At 34.8% G+C, this 16,023-nt stretch overlaps 2 protein-coding genes across 6 annotated transcripts in view; both read right to left on the bottom strand.

Moving 5' to 3' along the window:
- The window catches only part of VWC2L (von Willebrand factor C domain containing 2 like), a 155,949-nt gene extending 144,268 nt beyond the window's left edge, over nt 1-11,681 (bottom strand). For all 4 annotated transcript variants that reach the window (XM_019727030.2, XM_074312786.1, XM_074312798.1 and 1 more), the window contains exons 1-2: nt 10,964-11,681; nt 8,286-8,755 (exon numbers count right to left, since the gene is read on the bottom strand). In XM_019727030.2, coding sequence (XP_019582589.1) covers nt 8,286-8,675 — 390 coding nt within the window. In that variant the 5' untranslated portion in view covers nt 8,676-8,755; nt 10,964-11,681. The remainder of the gene's footprint in view (nt 1-8,285; nt 8,756-10,963) is intronic.
- Nucleotides 11,682-11,796: 115 nt separating this feature from the next.
- The window catches only part of SPAG16 (sperm associated antigen 16), a 747,944-nt gene continuing 743,717 nt past the window's right edge, over nt 11,797-16,023 (bottom strand). Inside the window, exon 15 of one of the 2 annotated variants that reach the window (XM_074312750.1) lies at nt 11,797-12,614. In XM_074312750.1, coding sequence (XP_074168851.1) covers nt 12,439-12,614 — 176 coding nt within the window. In that variant the 3' untranslated portion in view covers nt 11,797-12,438. The remainder of the gene's footprint in view (nt 12,615-16,023) is intronic. The other variant, XM_074312756.1, reaches the window with a different exon arrangement.

Raw genomic sequence — 16,023 nt, 5'->3', positions numbered from 1 at the left:
GATATATTACAGTACTCATCCTATAGATAGAAAGATTAAAATTATTTGAGTTTTGTTCATGGTCACATGACATAATAGGGAAAGAATTAAGAGTTGTGCTCAATGGACTTTTATCTCCTTTAGACAACTTTTCACAGCCACAAACTATCATCTGAAAACTTTCTTGGGAGATAAATGATTTTTGTTGTTACTTTAGTACTTTATTCACTCTTTTCATTGTGTCATTAAATCCTTGCAAAGATGGCTTTACTGTGATGTGCTACATACCGAAGGCTAGAGGCAAGGAAATCAACGATGGAGGTGTGTTAGACTGAAATTACTGATGTTAATCAGTAGTGATAATAAAAGGTCAAAGCACAGACTCTAAAATAAGCTGGTTCCCTATTAATAATGGCTATTGTTTGAAAGATCACCTGGATAAGCAAAACTACTGATCACTTCAAATTGCCTCTTGGTTATTTGTTTCAAGTTCTTCCTCAAAAACTTGTCAAAGTACAACTGAAAAATAAACCAATAAGCTTTTCCTGTGCTGGCCTTCATAAAACACTGCCTGATGTATAAATCAAGCTGTAGGAAAATAAAACAAAAATATGGGGTCATGGCGACTAAGGAGAAGTAGGAACAAGATTCACATAATTTTAAAGTAAGATTTTCTTTAAGAACATTCCAGCTCCTTCGAATTTCAAACACAAACACAAACATGCACCATACACGCATGCACGCATGCGAGTGCATGCTTCAATACACATATAGAGCAATTTCAATTTGGATCATCTAGATTATTCTACAAAATTTACACAAAATATGTAGACCTGATTTATGAAATAATGTAAAGGAAATAGAAAGAAACACACCTGTTAATATCAGACCATTAATCAATTATGCATTTTGGAGAGTAAAGCCACAATTAAAAATAGGCAAATTTCTAAAATATCCAACACATTATACAACTGGAGTTAAAGTTTGAAAGGGAGACTACCAGGTCACCTTTTCAATTTCATCTTCTTGTACCATTGGAGACTCAGTAAGTGGCTGGTGGCTGAACTCAAGTCTGAGGTAGTCACTAACAGTGACAAGCTCCACAAATCACAGATGTGGCTGCAAATCAAACACCAATTGCCCCACGAGCTCAGGGCACAGAAGCCCAGTCACAAATCTTTGTAGTCATTCTTAATCACACAGTTACCACCATTAGCAGCAGCGTCTTGCAATATGATGGACAGCAATAAATATCGGTGCGTGAGAATGAAAAACTATTTCTACATACAACTAAACAAAGGGCTAGGTGACCATCAGTCCTCTTAAAATTTAAAGCTAGAGAATTTTTCTGACTGGACACAGACTATTTCACCTTTTCCAGGGTTAACCAGGAAGCCGTTTATTCTTATTCCCTCATTTAAAAAAGTGTTAAATGAAGAAAACCATTCCTGAATATTACTGGAGATTTTGAAAATAAAACAAATTATTATAAAAAACTGATGTTTCCTAGATTTAGTGTAGCTTTATAGAATTAAAAACTGCCAAGTGAGCACAATATAACAATGAAAAAGGGTGCGAGGAACTTTATAAATTTAAGTTTTAATAAAATTGACATCTAATCTCTGAAATTGATCTTAGATTATACATATTAAATCATGATTCCTTAGTTATTTACAAAGATGAGAATTCCCCACTGAGAATATTCACTTTGAGACTCCTCTGTATGCTGGGACTGAACCTCAGGTGAGCAAGTTGTTACTGATGAAGATTTCTTGACCTGTCTTGTTTCATAGCACCTTGAAAGGAGAAGCCATTCCTGAATTCGCTCAAAGGCCATTTTAATATTAAAACCACGTCATGCTCTGCAAAACAGAGACTGTATTTTGCAGAGTCAACAACTGTGGAATTACTCTTCTCAACTTCTCAACAAAGATCCTAAATTTCCTTTATTGTATGAAATTAGGACGTTTTCTATGACTTTCTTTAGACGGAATCTTACATTAACCATTTGGTGATTCCATTAACCATTCACCGAGAATTTGTAAATGCCCTCTTGGAAAAAATACTATTTAAAAATCCAACCCATATACTCAAAATTCACCCATTTCTTTGTTATTAAAATAAATACAACCTTCACACCTCTGGAAGAACGAACTCTGCCCTTGGCCTAGTGCCATCACCTTAGTTTCTGTGCCTTTCACAGAAACTGGTGCAATGGCAGGTAGATGGGTAGGTGCAGTGAAATGTTTTTCCACAAGGTGTTAACTGTTAGCCCCTCAATTGAGATATCTTTACAGCCTGCAGTTTTCCCTGTACTTTTGCATATTTGGTCATCAGCCCCTAGGACATGTTGCCTTCCATTCTTTTGCCATATGAAAAAAAAAAAAAAAAAAAAAAAGTGACAGCAAACAAATTTCCCAAACCTGAATGCAAAAATCCTTCCTGCTCAAACAGTATTCTGGGTTTAATGTTACAGTACTGGACTTTAATAATGGGGCATAGATTAATGAGAAAGCTGGAAAACCTGCCTTCTGCGAATGTATCCATTAAAGAACAAGGCACTTCTAAACCTTGGCGTTGACATTTTTACGGGTGTGATGATTTGGCAAAATACTCCAGTTGATTAATTTTCTGTCATCTTTGCTTCTTTCCTCAAGATTTCAATATTAAATGCAAAATTCAGGGCAAAATCTAGGCAGGTCGCCACAGCATGAAAACATGTTTACTTTTTTAAAAAAGTGGCATATACACAAAATGTGCAGCATGAGAAAATAATCACACTGAACCTTTTAAAAATAAAAATCAGAAACTTGATCTACTGTCTTTGGTTCCCAGTGGGAAAAGGACAAAGGCCGATGCCTGCAGAGAAAGGCAGATCTTGAGCAAATCCAATTCCTGAGTGAGGGATACTGGGTGTTGACTGCAGAAAATCACTTTAAAATAAGACAAGCTATGCAAAAACTGGACTGTCTCCTTTAGTTGCATATAATATAACCTTCAGTGTCTGACCGAAAGCTAAATCAGTCCAAGTTTTAGAGTATGAAAAAAACATACAAAAAAGCTAATTCTAGCCGAGTAAGAGTTATAGAAATACTGAGCAAAATAATAAATTATTTCTCTCTTTGGGAAACTCAGAATAAGTTAGTTAAGCACTGAGTCAAAGCTGACAGGGCCTACATTTCCAATCAACTTTTTTGTAGGAAATGCTATTGTAATTTATTATTTATACTCCTTATTTTTTCAAAAGTAGGTCCAGTGTTATTTTGCCTGGGTACACATAAAAGAACGATGAGAAAACTACTATACAGTGACCTTTATCTTAATACATTATTACCAGAACACTGGAAAACTTAGAGTTTTCAAAATGAGTAGAGAGAAATCCACTTTCAAAGCTTGCATCAGTTATTTTGAAAAACAAACCAACAAACCCAAACCTAACCTTTATAAATAATTTTATTCTTCCTACCAGGTGACACATGTGGGTTAATTTACATTTGAATTTGGTGATCAGAAAAGACTGAAGTAGGGACATATGTTTTGTAACTGTACAGAGTGAGGCACCACAACTGAAACACTGGGGGGTCATTATAACACTGGGGTGGAGACACAATCCAAGATGAGCCTAGGTTAGGGCAAAGGCCGATGCCTGCAGAGGAAGGCAGACCTTGGGCAAATCCAAATCCTGAATTAGGGATACTGGGTGTTGACTTGCAGAAAATCACTTTAAAATAAGACAAGTTATGCAAAAGCTGGACTATTTCTTTTAGCTGCATGTAGTATAACCTTCAGTGTCTGACCTAAAACTAAATCAGTCCAATTTTCAGAGTATTTAAAAAAAGTATATATACATGTATATATATACATATATATGTGTGTGTATATATGTATATATATGTATATATACATATATATATATATATATATATATATATATATATACACACACACACACACACACACACACACACACACACACACAAGCTAATTCTAGCTGAGTGCGAATTACAAACTCAGGTAGGGAGATGGAGTAGAAAGCAGCAGAATGGAAATAGGTGCTTTGTGAACAATGTGTGTCATCTTTAGGGGCCCAGAGAGCACTCTTTATTTGAACTTTGAGTGCTTCTTTAACTAATTAAAATGAAGAGATCAACACATAAACAGAAAGAAACTAAGGCATTTTAAAGAAACTCTAATTTACTTCTTTACTCTATGGGTTCAGTTATAATCTGACCCATTAGGTCACTTACCAAAAATGTACTGAATGCCTGTTATGTGGTTCACGCAGGAGTGCTATGGTTGGGAACAGAGAAGAAAAGAAAAGAAAAGAAAAAAAACAAAACACCCTGTCCATAGGCTCAAAGGGTTACCTGCCTAGTGGGAGAGATAGGTGGTGTCACATTATATCATTGTAGTGGGATAAAGGCAGCAGGGGTGGTGACGAGCTTCGATTCTGCAGCCAGGCTGCCTGGATTTGAATCCCAGGTCTTACGCTTTAGAACTGTGTCATGTTGGGCAAGCTATTGCACTTTGATGCTTCAGTTTTCTTATCTGTAAAACAGTGCTAACAAAAGTATAATCCTCCTACTGTTATTATGAAATGAAATGCATTTTAATACACACAGAGGTCTTAACAGTGTCTGGCTATGAATACAGTTCTTGTTGGAATGGCGTGCACAGCATGCTGGGAGATAACACAGGGGAGGAGTGAGACCCAGTCCAGATGCAGCAGTAGGACAATCAGAGGGGGCTTTCCAGATGAAATGAAATTTCAGTGGAGTTTTCAAGTAGTGTAGCAGAATATACACAGGTGTGCAATGCAATGGTGGAAAACTGTGGGACAGCATATACAAGCACGCAGGGCAGATAAGTTACTGAGAGTTAGAGATCCTTGGAGAGGTTGATGAGTAGAATCCAGACTATACCAGGGAATTTAGATTTTTATCCTAAATACTACCCTGAATGTTTTTGTTCTTATGCATCCTGGTCATCTCATTCTTTGTTTTCTGCAGCAGCCCCACCGCCCCAGCCACTAATTTCTCTTTACCTTTTATTCAATTCTATACTTGGCAACAAGGTGATCTTGTTTAAAAAACAAATTTAACTAGGTCATCTCTATGCACAACCTGCATTTTATTCTTTAGATTTCCTTCCTTTATTCTTTAGACTGAATCTATAAATATTTTGGCCCAGTATTCCAGTTCCTTTCTCCACTGTCTAAAATACATGTACAAATTTACTTCTCTCATTATAATTGCATTTTAGAAAGATCTACCTTCTTATTATTCTCATCTCTCGCCTTGCTTTGCAGATTTCATTCACCTCAATCTCTGATTTTGCTCAAGCAGTGTCCTCTTTGGAATTTTAATCTCCCCAGATCAATTTTAATTACTTCTTTAAGAACAGGCCCAACTTTGACCATCCTGAAGAAAAATAGAGCTTGTTAACCAAACTCACACCATGTTGACAAGCTTTTAACAACACGATTCCTTGGTGTTTAGCTTCACAATGATAGAATTCACCTTAGAATGCTTCCTCTCCCCCAGCCCCACCCTTCTCTCTCCACATTGTCTCTGCTTTTCTTGGGAGTGGAGATTTTGCCTTCAAGAGATCTCACTTCCCAATGTAAGTACATCTATAGTATCCTATATACTAAACCATCCAATAAATGCTTGTTGGATGAGTATGATATGTAAACATATCTCATAACATAACCTCCTTAATGATATGCCAAGATTATTATGTGACAGTTCAGTACATCTTTAAAAATTAGTTTCGTGTCTCTTGCTAGCTGAATCGAAAGAGAATCAAGATGATAGATTATGGCTGCTATTTACTTAGGTGTATATACTTCACATAGATAAGTAGAACATTTAAAAAAATGGGTTGGGATTCTTTCAGTTGAATGACTTTTAAAGTTGGGCTTCAATTATAAAATGTAGGTAGAAGACATAGAGGAATTTAGAACTTAGAGTAAATCCCTGGACATGAGAGTTTAGAAGGGAAACAACCATTTATTCACTAACTATGTGTACCAGTCACAAGGCTGCTAACTTCACATAAATTATCTCATTAAATCTTCCCAATATCTTCTCCCAAGATAAGTAATTATTCTGATGGTCATTTTCTAGTCAATGCCACTCTGACTCAAAAAGATTAAGGAATCTTTCCAAAGTCTTACATCCAGGTGAGGAATCTGGGATTTGAATGCAGTTCTATCTGGCTCTCGAGCCAAAGTGCTTTGAGACATTACGTAGACTTGTTAGAATAGCAGTGTTTAGAAATAGGTTAAATAACTTGACAATTTTGGACAAGTAACAAACTTTCTTGATCTCAGTTCCTCATTCTTAAGAATTTGCCCTAGATAATCACTAAATCTCTTATAACTCTAAAGTGTATTTTTTTAAAAAGTGACATTAAAAAAATCACATTAAAGAAATCTCATGTCATAGAGAGTCAGGTAGAAATGTAGTGCAGATCAATGAGTTGTATAATGACTATAGCAGGGACATATAATTAGTGTGAAGGAATTAACTTTATATCTTTATTGTTTGACATGGTAAATAGTTATTACTTTTGTAATAAAATGAAATCTAACAAATAGAGCTAAACTATAGCATTTTTAGTGGTGAGTTTACCAATTTCAAATAATCTGTCAATATCTTTTATCCTTTATTAAATATTGATTACCAAATTCTATAAATTTCAGAAATTTTATCTGATATACTTTTTTGCTTGGGCTAGGCTATTCTACAATGAATTTTTGCATTCTCCTCTAAATAAATATGCATATCAGAAGAGAGTGACATGATTCTAGAACCATGTCTAGAATCAAATCATCTGTTAACACACCTTTACTTTCATTATCCTAAAAGTAAGACTAGTTAATGTCAATATGTATCCAATATTTTAGAGACCACAAAGCCATTAAATGCACTATGCTCTATTATTTGATGTAAGTATTGATAATTTTACTAGACAATCCTGCCTCTTCACAATATTGTACAACACAGTATTGTAAGACATGAAAAAGAACAGTCTAGAATAACATGTGCAAGATAGTTGAAAGTGATAATTATCTTTAAAATTCCCCTCATGTCTTTGGGAATCTAGTTAAAATGATTGGGTATTCTTGTGTAAATTAGAACTGGTTTGTACCCATAGCCTGCAATGGACTGAATGCAATGAAATGCCAAAACACAGAATACTCTGATCATGATCAGTTAAAACCTTTTTTCCACATATTGACTTCCTCCACCATTTGACTCTTGTGGAGAAAGGAGTTGGGTCAGTGCTAATACCTTAACATCCCCTCTCAAACATACACAGTCATACTGAAAACTAGCTATGTCTTCTTTTGCCTATCAGGTTCTGGGCATTTTCTCACTGAACTTGATTGGATAAAATGAAAATCTGTTATATCAAGCCATCAGTATGTCAGACACTCCAAAGCACAAACTGTCATTATATTTAAGGAGGGTAATTTGACATATTAATTTATACCCTCAGGGCTCAGATCTGGCCTGTAGGAAACCCTAATTAAAAGTAGCCATTGGAGAAAAGAGACTCTAAGAAGAGATAAAAATGAACTCCAAGTTATTTGAAAATATAATACAAGCATAAAAGAAAGACCAAGAAATACCACAGAGACTGAAAAAGTAGTTTTTTTGTGTGTTTTTTTTACTACTTTTTTACAATGGACTACTATAAAAATGCAGTCCTCTCTGGGGTCCTATAAGTAAAAAAAATCTAGTGAGCAGAGAACAGAATGGGGATCATGCTCTATAGCAAGTAGGTCTAATGCATATTTTTAATATAAAGACCACAGCTCAGAATTGTATCTCTATAGCATCTGCATTTTCACACACTAAATAGATAATTCTAGGCTATATTTAAATGGCTCCAAATAGAGGCTACTAAGACACACACACACACACACACACACACAGCTTACAGAATTTAAACATTAACTTAATAGACATTAATAGACACATAGCCTCCAAACAAACATTTTTCCCTAAACAAATATATATTTAATAACGCAGAAGAAATGTTTAAGGGCAAAAGAAATGTTAAGCATGCCCAAAATACTTTTAACGGAAAGGTTATCATGAAACCCTTCAGATAACGATCAACAAACCAATTGGCCATTTGTTGACTACAGGGGTACTTATGCTAGCCGGAACCATATTGTTGTAAATTAAAGAGAAATTTAAAAATGTTTTTCCAACTTTAATTGTAATGTACTAATTTACTGAACATGTGGTGTGAAAAGTTAGTATTCAATAAATATGGATGGTAACTCATACCTTAAATTCCTCCAAGATTTTGTAATTTTTCCCATGGTATTCACAAAAGTTTTTCACTTCTTTGCACTCAGGACAGCATCCATTGTGTTCCACTTTAGTACACTTTGGGTGAATTTTAGGACATTCTGGCTGGTCGCAAACAGGTCCATCCAGAGCACAGACACATGGACAGTTGGAATGCCCTGGGAAAAATCGTTCTCCCAACTTGTATACAAAGCCGCTGTCATCCACACACCCTTTGCCTCGATAGTCATCAAAGATCAGATTGTCATTACTGGACATCTGGTCACCTTCATCAGCAGGATAGTCTTCATGACTGATGGCAGCAGAGGTGACCAATCCAGGGATGACCAACAGAAGTATGCAAGCTTCATGAATATGAAGAGCCATCCCCCTCCTCAAAGGCTTCTGGATGTGCTCCTAATATTAAATATACTCAGCTCCTTCCATGGGAATACAAGAAGGGTAGGCTGAAAATAAATATTTAAAAAGAATAATTTGACATAGATGAAGAGAACATAGATTCATTTAAGCCTACGCTCTTGTTCATTGGGATCTCCTTGGAAGACAGACCTCAACTAGACTAAGTTCATGCAACTGTCTATACTTTATTATGAAATTTGGAGAGTTGGTCCTTGACAACATATACATTAAAATTTGTGTTTTATGGAGTTATTTCACCTAGGAACCTCCAGTTTCAGTGATAGAATATATATATGTTACAATCATCTGTATGAAAACTGAAGAGCTTAGTGAGAAAAATTCTACTTCTAAGTAGGGAAGGGAAGAAAGAAAGGAGAAAAATAAACCAACAATTGAATATAAATTATAATTGGAACGAATTCAGTATAAAGGCCTTCCTACTTCTTTATGCCCATAATTGGAGAGCAACAATGGTCTCAATATGGGTTACTTGTTTTAGTTAACATAAATCTGGATTTTAAAACACAGCAAGCAGAAAAATAGCACAACTGTTCCACAGTGAATAAGAGAAAAGAAAATTTTAAATAATAACTAATACAAGAGAACTGCATGTATTAAAAATAATGTTAAAATAATTTTTTTTGTATTATTGTCCATACGTTTATTTTATTCAGGAAGTAAGCTCCTAGTGGGCAGGAAAGATGTATCTGTGAATTTTATTTTACAGAAACATGAACCTAGTATTCATGGAATACTATTTGAATTATATTTCAATATATAATAAATACCATTCCTACAGTCTTGAATACATACTTCTCTTTTGACATGCCAAAGATGTTTGCATTTTGTACAAAAATGCCAGTGTCATTTTGCACAAAAATGCTGGTGTAAAACTATTTATTAAAATTTCTTAAAACAGTAATGAATTGTTACCATTCATAGAAAATATGTCCTATTAGTTTGGTGGCATTGACTCTTGAAAACTTCACTTTGTATTAGTGCTTGTGTGGAGTGTTGCTAGTGGGCTCTTATTTAAATGTTTAGAGTGACTAACTCATACAAAAACTCTGGGGAAACTATGACTTTAGGGAGTAATAGCTAAGGAAAAATGTCAAATAGTTCATTTGTTTATTTAAATGCTTTTGGCTTTATGCCAATATCACTAAGATTGTACATAGGACATTTTCAGAGATCATTTATCAATATTCTTTATTGGTTTATTTTTAAGTTATAATAAGAGCAATGATACTCCATCTCTTTCCAGTCTAACATACACTGATGATAATTTTAAATAAGATAAAAATGGCATTAGGAAACTTCACAAACTATAATATTTGCTTTTTAAGTTAGATATGCAAATTCTAGTAATAGTAAAATGGAAGGTACTATATTCATGCCCTCCCTTCAAAAGAAAACTGCTTTCTAATATTAGAATTCCTGTTGGGTAGGTAATGATAAAGGAGATGGATTTTTTTTTAAAAATGTCAAAAATAATGAGTCATGACAGAACAAAAAAATGCAAACCTATAATTCTACTTGAGAAGCTGGAAGCTCCCTTTGACAAAGCATTTTTTTCCCTCTGAAATTACTACAGAGGCCACAAACACAACAGAAGCTTCTGAAAAAGCATTCTTATATTTTACTAATTAAGGCATGCATTTTATACATCTCTCACATATATACAAAGTTTATTTTGGACAAGAAAAAGAGCTATTGTGATTCCTTATAGTATTTCAGTAGTATCTGTCAATACATGCAAGATAAGCCATATAAAATACACATATCATTCTGCTTCAAAAGGACATAGACAAAAATTATCTCTTTGCAAGCCACAGGTAGGCATTAATGTGCCAGGTTATGGTAAATGTGAACTTAAAGGTAAAAAAGGGGTGTGACATCCACTTTATATGAATGTTAAACATGCTTTTATTATATGAAATGTATTTTAAAATCTGAATGGAGAAAACAAGATTTTCTTTTTAATACAACAAAGTTCTTAGGCTATTTTTAAAAATCCCTCTTCATAATTTAGCTGTTCTAGTTCAGTTTAAGACACTATTTATTTAAGAGAAAAAAACATTAGAGAGATCCAAATGTTTATCTGAAGATTTTTAATAAGTAAGTAGACATTGCTAAACAGAAGATCACTTCCCAGCTAAACTTTCCCCCTCCCCATATTGCTACATATGATTTAAAATGACTGCATCTATTTCTTTGAGAAAACAAATATAACTCATGTCATAAGATACACTTACCTAATCACTCTGGAGGTTAATGGTGCTGATGGGGTCATAGACCAATATGAACTAAAAGATCAGGTATGTTTTAAGAAAGCAGTTTCTCTTTAATTATCCACAGAATACATTTTCAGGCTTGAATTAAAGGCAATCCATTCTCTCTACCTCCCATTTCAAACCACAGTCAAGAAGCAGTCTCCCGCCCTTCCAGAGAGAAATACAGCAGACACACATAAGAAATATGCTTTGGACCTGTCTTCAGAATTCAAAGCAAGAAGCAATGCTGGTCCTGTAGAAATCCAGACCCCAGTAGCAGAATCATGTTGAACTTATATTTAGCATTTTCTCAGATCCTTCTATGAAATTTCCCGGCTGATTACGCCTCCTCCACACATGAGTTCATTTACACAGTGTTTGCTACGGCAGTAGAGGTGATTTGGCTAGGCTCTGTGGATCACAAACAGCAACAGCATGCTGTAGCTTAAAGCCCACTCCGCTGGCAATAACATCAGCATCATCCACAATATGTTACTCGAATCCCCTCTAACACACCAGAAAATACTAACTGTGGACGCGAAGGAGAGGAGCAACTTTAGCTGGGTTTCTGCATCACTGAGAGCAGTTTGCAGACTGCTGATTTGGAGATCATTCTGCCGGCAGCCGGGAATTCCTCAGCACCACGGACAGCGCCAACTGGCTTCTGAGCCCATCTCGGTCGAAATCCCGAGCTGCTTCTTTAGACCAGGCTAGTGTTCTCTAAGCAGTAGCACTTTATACAGCTGATGCATGCATTGGGGGGGGGGGAGGCACTTGACGTGCGAGATACTTATTTGCATTGAAATTACAATAAAAAATAAAAAAACATTGTGATTATACTTAATGTATTCTTGGATGGGCTACAGAGAGGAAAGTTCCGGAAGAGACTTGCATTTAGATTTAAGTCATCTGCAGTCTCTGATTATTATTATTAATAGATAAAGCATAATCTTTGTCAAAGAATCTGTGAAGATGTATGCTCCCTGATTCTGTTTGACCCTTTAGTTGAAGAAACACTTTCTCTGTGCTACATGGTTAAACTTCAGGTCTTCCTGCAGCTTGAATTTGATTTTTTAAAAAGTAGCCTGGTTCTTCTGCAGTGTGTTCTCTAACATTCAAAATCAATCTCCTGTAATTCATCTAGTCTGTCATTAGGCGTCATTGTAAAGCTGTTTCCTCCAAATCCCTAGCAAAGATGCTCTGTCTCTAAAATCTCATCAAAATGAGAAAGAAAAAAGACCCATACACAAATAAATAAGCAGAAAGTTGTTTTTTTTTTTAATTTTTATTATTGGTAACAGTATGGACACTAAATTATATGTTGAAAGCATGTTTTAAAGCAAACTGTAAATGTTACCTGCTGGCATATTTAACCAGATATTTACTGGTTTGGGACTATACGAGAGGCATTTTGAAGCCTACAAGGGAATGCCCTCTGTAGTGGGATATGCTGACCATCAAGACCATTTTCGAACGGTGCCATCAGAGCCTCCAGAAAACAGACTCTCTCCATCATGAGAAAATACGACCGTGTGAGCCTCATTCTCATGGCCCATCAATTTGTGAATCTCTCCTGATTTAAGATCCAGCAAATGAATAACCCCATTGCCACTCGCCTGAGCTAATACTCGACCTGAGAGAGAGAGAGAGAGAGAGAGAGAGAGAGAGAGAGAGAGAGAGATCAAAGTTTTATTTCACAGTGTATAAGCAATGTAATATAGTTTTGTTTCCATTTTAATTCAACAGACTCATTTTATGTTAGATGTCAGTCATTAAATATGAACTAACTTCTGTCAGTATAAGAAATAATTCCTGCCAAAATTAAGACATGTCAATGGTTATATTATAGACATTTTAAATAAGGAAGTAACACCTAATGCTCTGCCTGCTTTATATGCAGAGGTCATAAAATGCCCTGCTAGTCTCCTTATATTTTGGGATTAATAAATAATTTTGAGAAGATGAGATTAAAAGCACTAAGTAATGCAGCTTTTTAAAAGGGAATTATTTGTGAAAATTGTTAGAAAGCATAGGCTTCACATGTATTTATGGCAATGATGTACATACACACACACATAAGAGAATATATCATATATATATATATATATATATAACACATTTTAAATGGATAATTTATATTTTTAAATTTATATTATACTTCAACTCTTTTATTATAAGAGTAATTATAATACTGAATCATTACTTAAAAGTATAATAATATACTTATTGTTTTTTTTATTGTGATGCTCATTAATACAACAAATTTCTTTGGAGTTGAACTGAAGATACCTCCATTTCAAAGATGACTTAGGTTTTTTCTCTAATCTAAAATTTAAAATGCTGTCAAATTTTTGTTACATAAGAGAATTGAATGCATCACAGCGTATTCGCATAATTTTCATGCTATATATTTTTGAATGAATAATTTATTTAAATGAAAAGTCATATCACCAATCAAATTCTAACTAATACTTTTATTTTTAAAAGTCCAGTAGCAAACAATCAGGGAATTTGGAGGTAAGTAAAAGCAATAGAATACTTACATAAGTACAGTACATGGGATGAGGTAAATAAGTATGATATTAGTACTATACCTGGGAGGCATAAAGTATCATTTCAGTAATAACATTTCACATTTATTAAACTCTTTCAACATGCTAGCTACTAGATTTAGTACCTGGTATAGATAATTCCATATAATCTTTACAATAATCTAATGATAAAGAAAGTATTAACTCTGTTATATAGGTGAATAAAGAGAGGTTTGGAAAGGCTAAGAAACTTGCTTAAGATGATACCCCATGTATGGAGGGAGCTAGCATTTAATCACAAGCACTTTGAATCTAAAACCTGGGCTTTTAGTCATTATGTTCTCCACATCCAGTGTAGCACTGTTATCAATGATGCCTTTTTAACAGATTTTAAGCAGGTGATATATTGTCAAAATAGAATTTATCCATTTTATGATAAAAATTCTATAATGATATCACTAAAACTTACAGTGAAATATTTAATCACAAATTATACTCAAAATTGTCATAATATCTCTCAAACAGAGAAAAGTCATAAAAGTAAAGCTAATCATGATAAATATGGCCTATTTGCAAACCCTTATAACTACTGGGCTTCTTCATCTAGAACAAAGCCTGACACAGCAAATATCCTTAGGATGGATTAGAGTGTCCAAAGCAGCAGATGTGAATATTTATTATAAACCCTGTTCTACTTCGTCTTTGCTGACAGAGGCATTACATATGGATTTCACTTCTAGCCTCACTCTATAGGCAATTGCTGTTTGTGACTTTCCTAAGAATCAAATGAATAACTTTTTTCTTGTAGTCCATACAACAGTTAGGAAGGGGTAAATATTTACTACTTTTAAACAAGCAGAATCAAAACCCATAAAGGAAAAGGAAATGAATAGCTTTAAATCATTATCTTTTGTTGAAGTCAAATCTGTGAAATTTAAAATCAGAAATACAAAGATTCTTATTAATTTCTGACTTTATTCAATAAAATAGAGAAAATGATAATATTGGAACTTACTGATAGGATTATATAATTCAGCATTATCAGGCCTCAAGTATTGAAAAAAGAATTTGCCTTTGCTAGAACAGACTTGAGTCAGCAAGTTTATGGTGAGGTTTTTTTCAGGTTTCCTTGAACTAAGGGGCATAAATTTATAATCATGTTCAATTTTATTTAAAGTATATTAGATTAAAGTGAAGATGGTCATGTAAAAAGACCCTGAACTCATATACTCCCATGGACAAACTGAATATACACCTACATATAGAGCAATTCATCCTGAAGAGCTGAGAGCTGATTGAAGAGCTTCTGCACACAAAAAAAAAAAAAAAAAAAAAAGAGAGAGAAACCAAATAGAGAAGGTTAGGAGAGATGGTAATGTGGTAATCATGGGGACCTCACTCCCACATCAGAGTTGCAGTAGGGAGAAATATCACTGAGTTGCCCTTGGAAGACTCATCTACTCTAGGGTATAGCAATAAAACAGCAATTTAAAGGGATCCTAGACTATACATAAAAAATTCCATTTACTGACCCCAAGACACCTGCCTAATTGGTAGAGAATTGCAGGAACTCTCAGGATGTGCAGGAACTCGCTGGGATTAGAGGTGCTGATGGGCACCATTGTTACATTCCCCCTCCACTTAGACAGTGCAAATAGGAGCATGGTACAAGCACTCTGGACACCTGCAAGGTGTCCACAGCATTCTCTGGCCACCTCAGGCAGTGCCTGTTGCAGCTCCAGCCCATTGATAAACCCGGTTGCCCCTGGTGCCACACATACCACCTTCAGCCCCTGCTGGCCTGCCAAAACCACAAAGCACACATAATCTACACAGAGGTTGCTCTAACACAAAGCCACTACACTTTAAGATTAGAAGAGATAGCTGCTTTATATAATACATAGAAACAGACATAGAAAGCTAGACAAAATGAGAAGAAAAAGGAATATGTTCCAAGTGAAAGAACAAGGGGAAAAAAAAGAATAAAAACTCCTAAGGAAATTGGGACAGGTAATTTGTCTGACAAAGAATTCAAAGTGATGGTTTCTAGGCTGCTCACTGAACTTGAGATAATGCAGAAATTCAGTGAGAAACATCAACAGAGAGACATAATAAAGAACAAACCAGAGATGAAGAATACAATAAGTGAAATGAAAACATATATATATGTTTCACTAGTGGGAATTATCATCAGATTAGATTATACAGAAGAATGGATCAGAGACCTGGAAGACAGAATAGTGGAAATCATCCAATCAGAAAAAAAAAAAAAAAAAAAAGTTAAAATGAAGATATTTAAGGGAAATCTGAGAAAACATCAAAGACAGTAACTTTTACATTATCTAGATCCCAGAAGGAGAAGGAAAGAGAGAGAAATGGAAGAAAACTTACTTGAAGAAATAATATCTAAAAAATTTCCTAAAGTGGGGAAGGAAATAGACATCTAGGTTTAGGAAGCACAATGATTTCCAAATAAGAGGAATCCAAAGAGACACACACCAAGACATATTG

This window comes from Rhinolophus sinicus, linkage group LG01 (genome assembly GCF_036562045.2).
Source record: "Rhinolophus sinicus isolate RSC01 linkage group LG01, ASM3656204v1, whole genome shotgun sequence".
NCBI classification, from domain to species: Eukaryota; Metazoa; Chordata; class Mammalia; order Chiroptera; family Rhinolophidae; genus Rhinolophus; species Rhinolophus sinicus.
The sequence above is the reverse complement of the archived record's forward strand: the minus strand, read 5'-3'. Positions and strand labels throughout refer to the sequence as shown.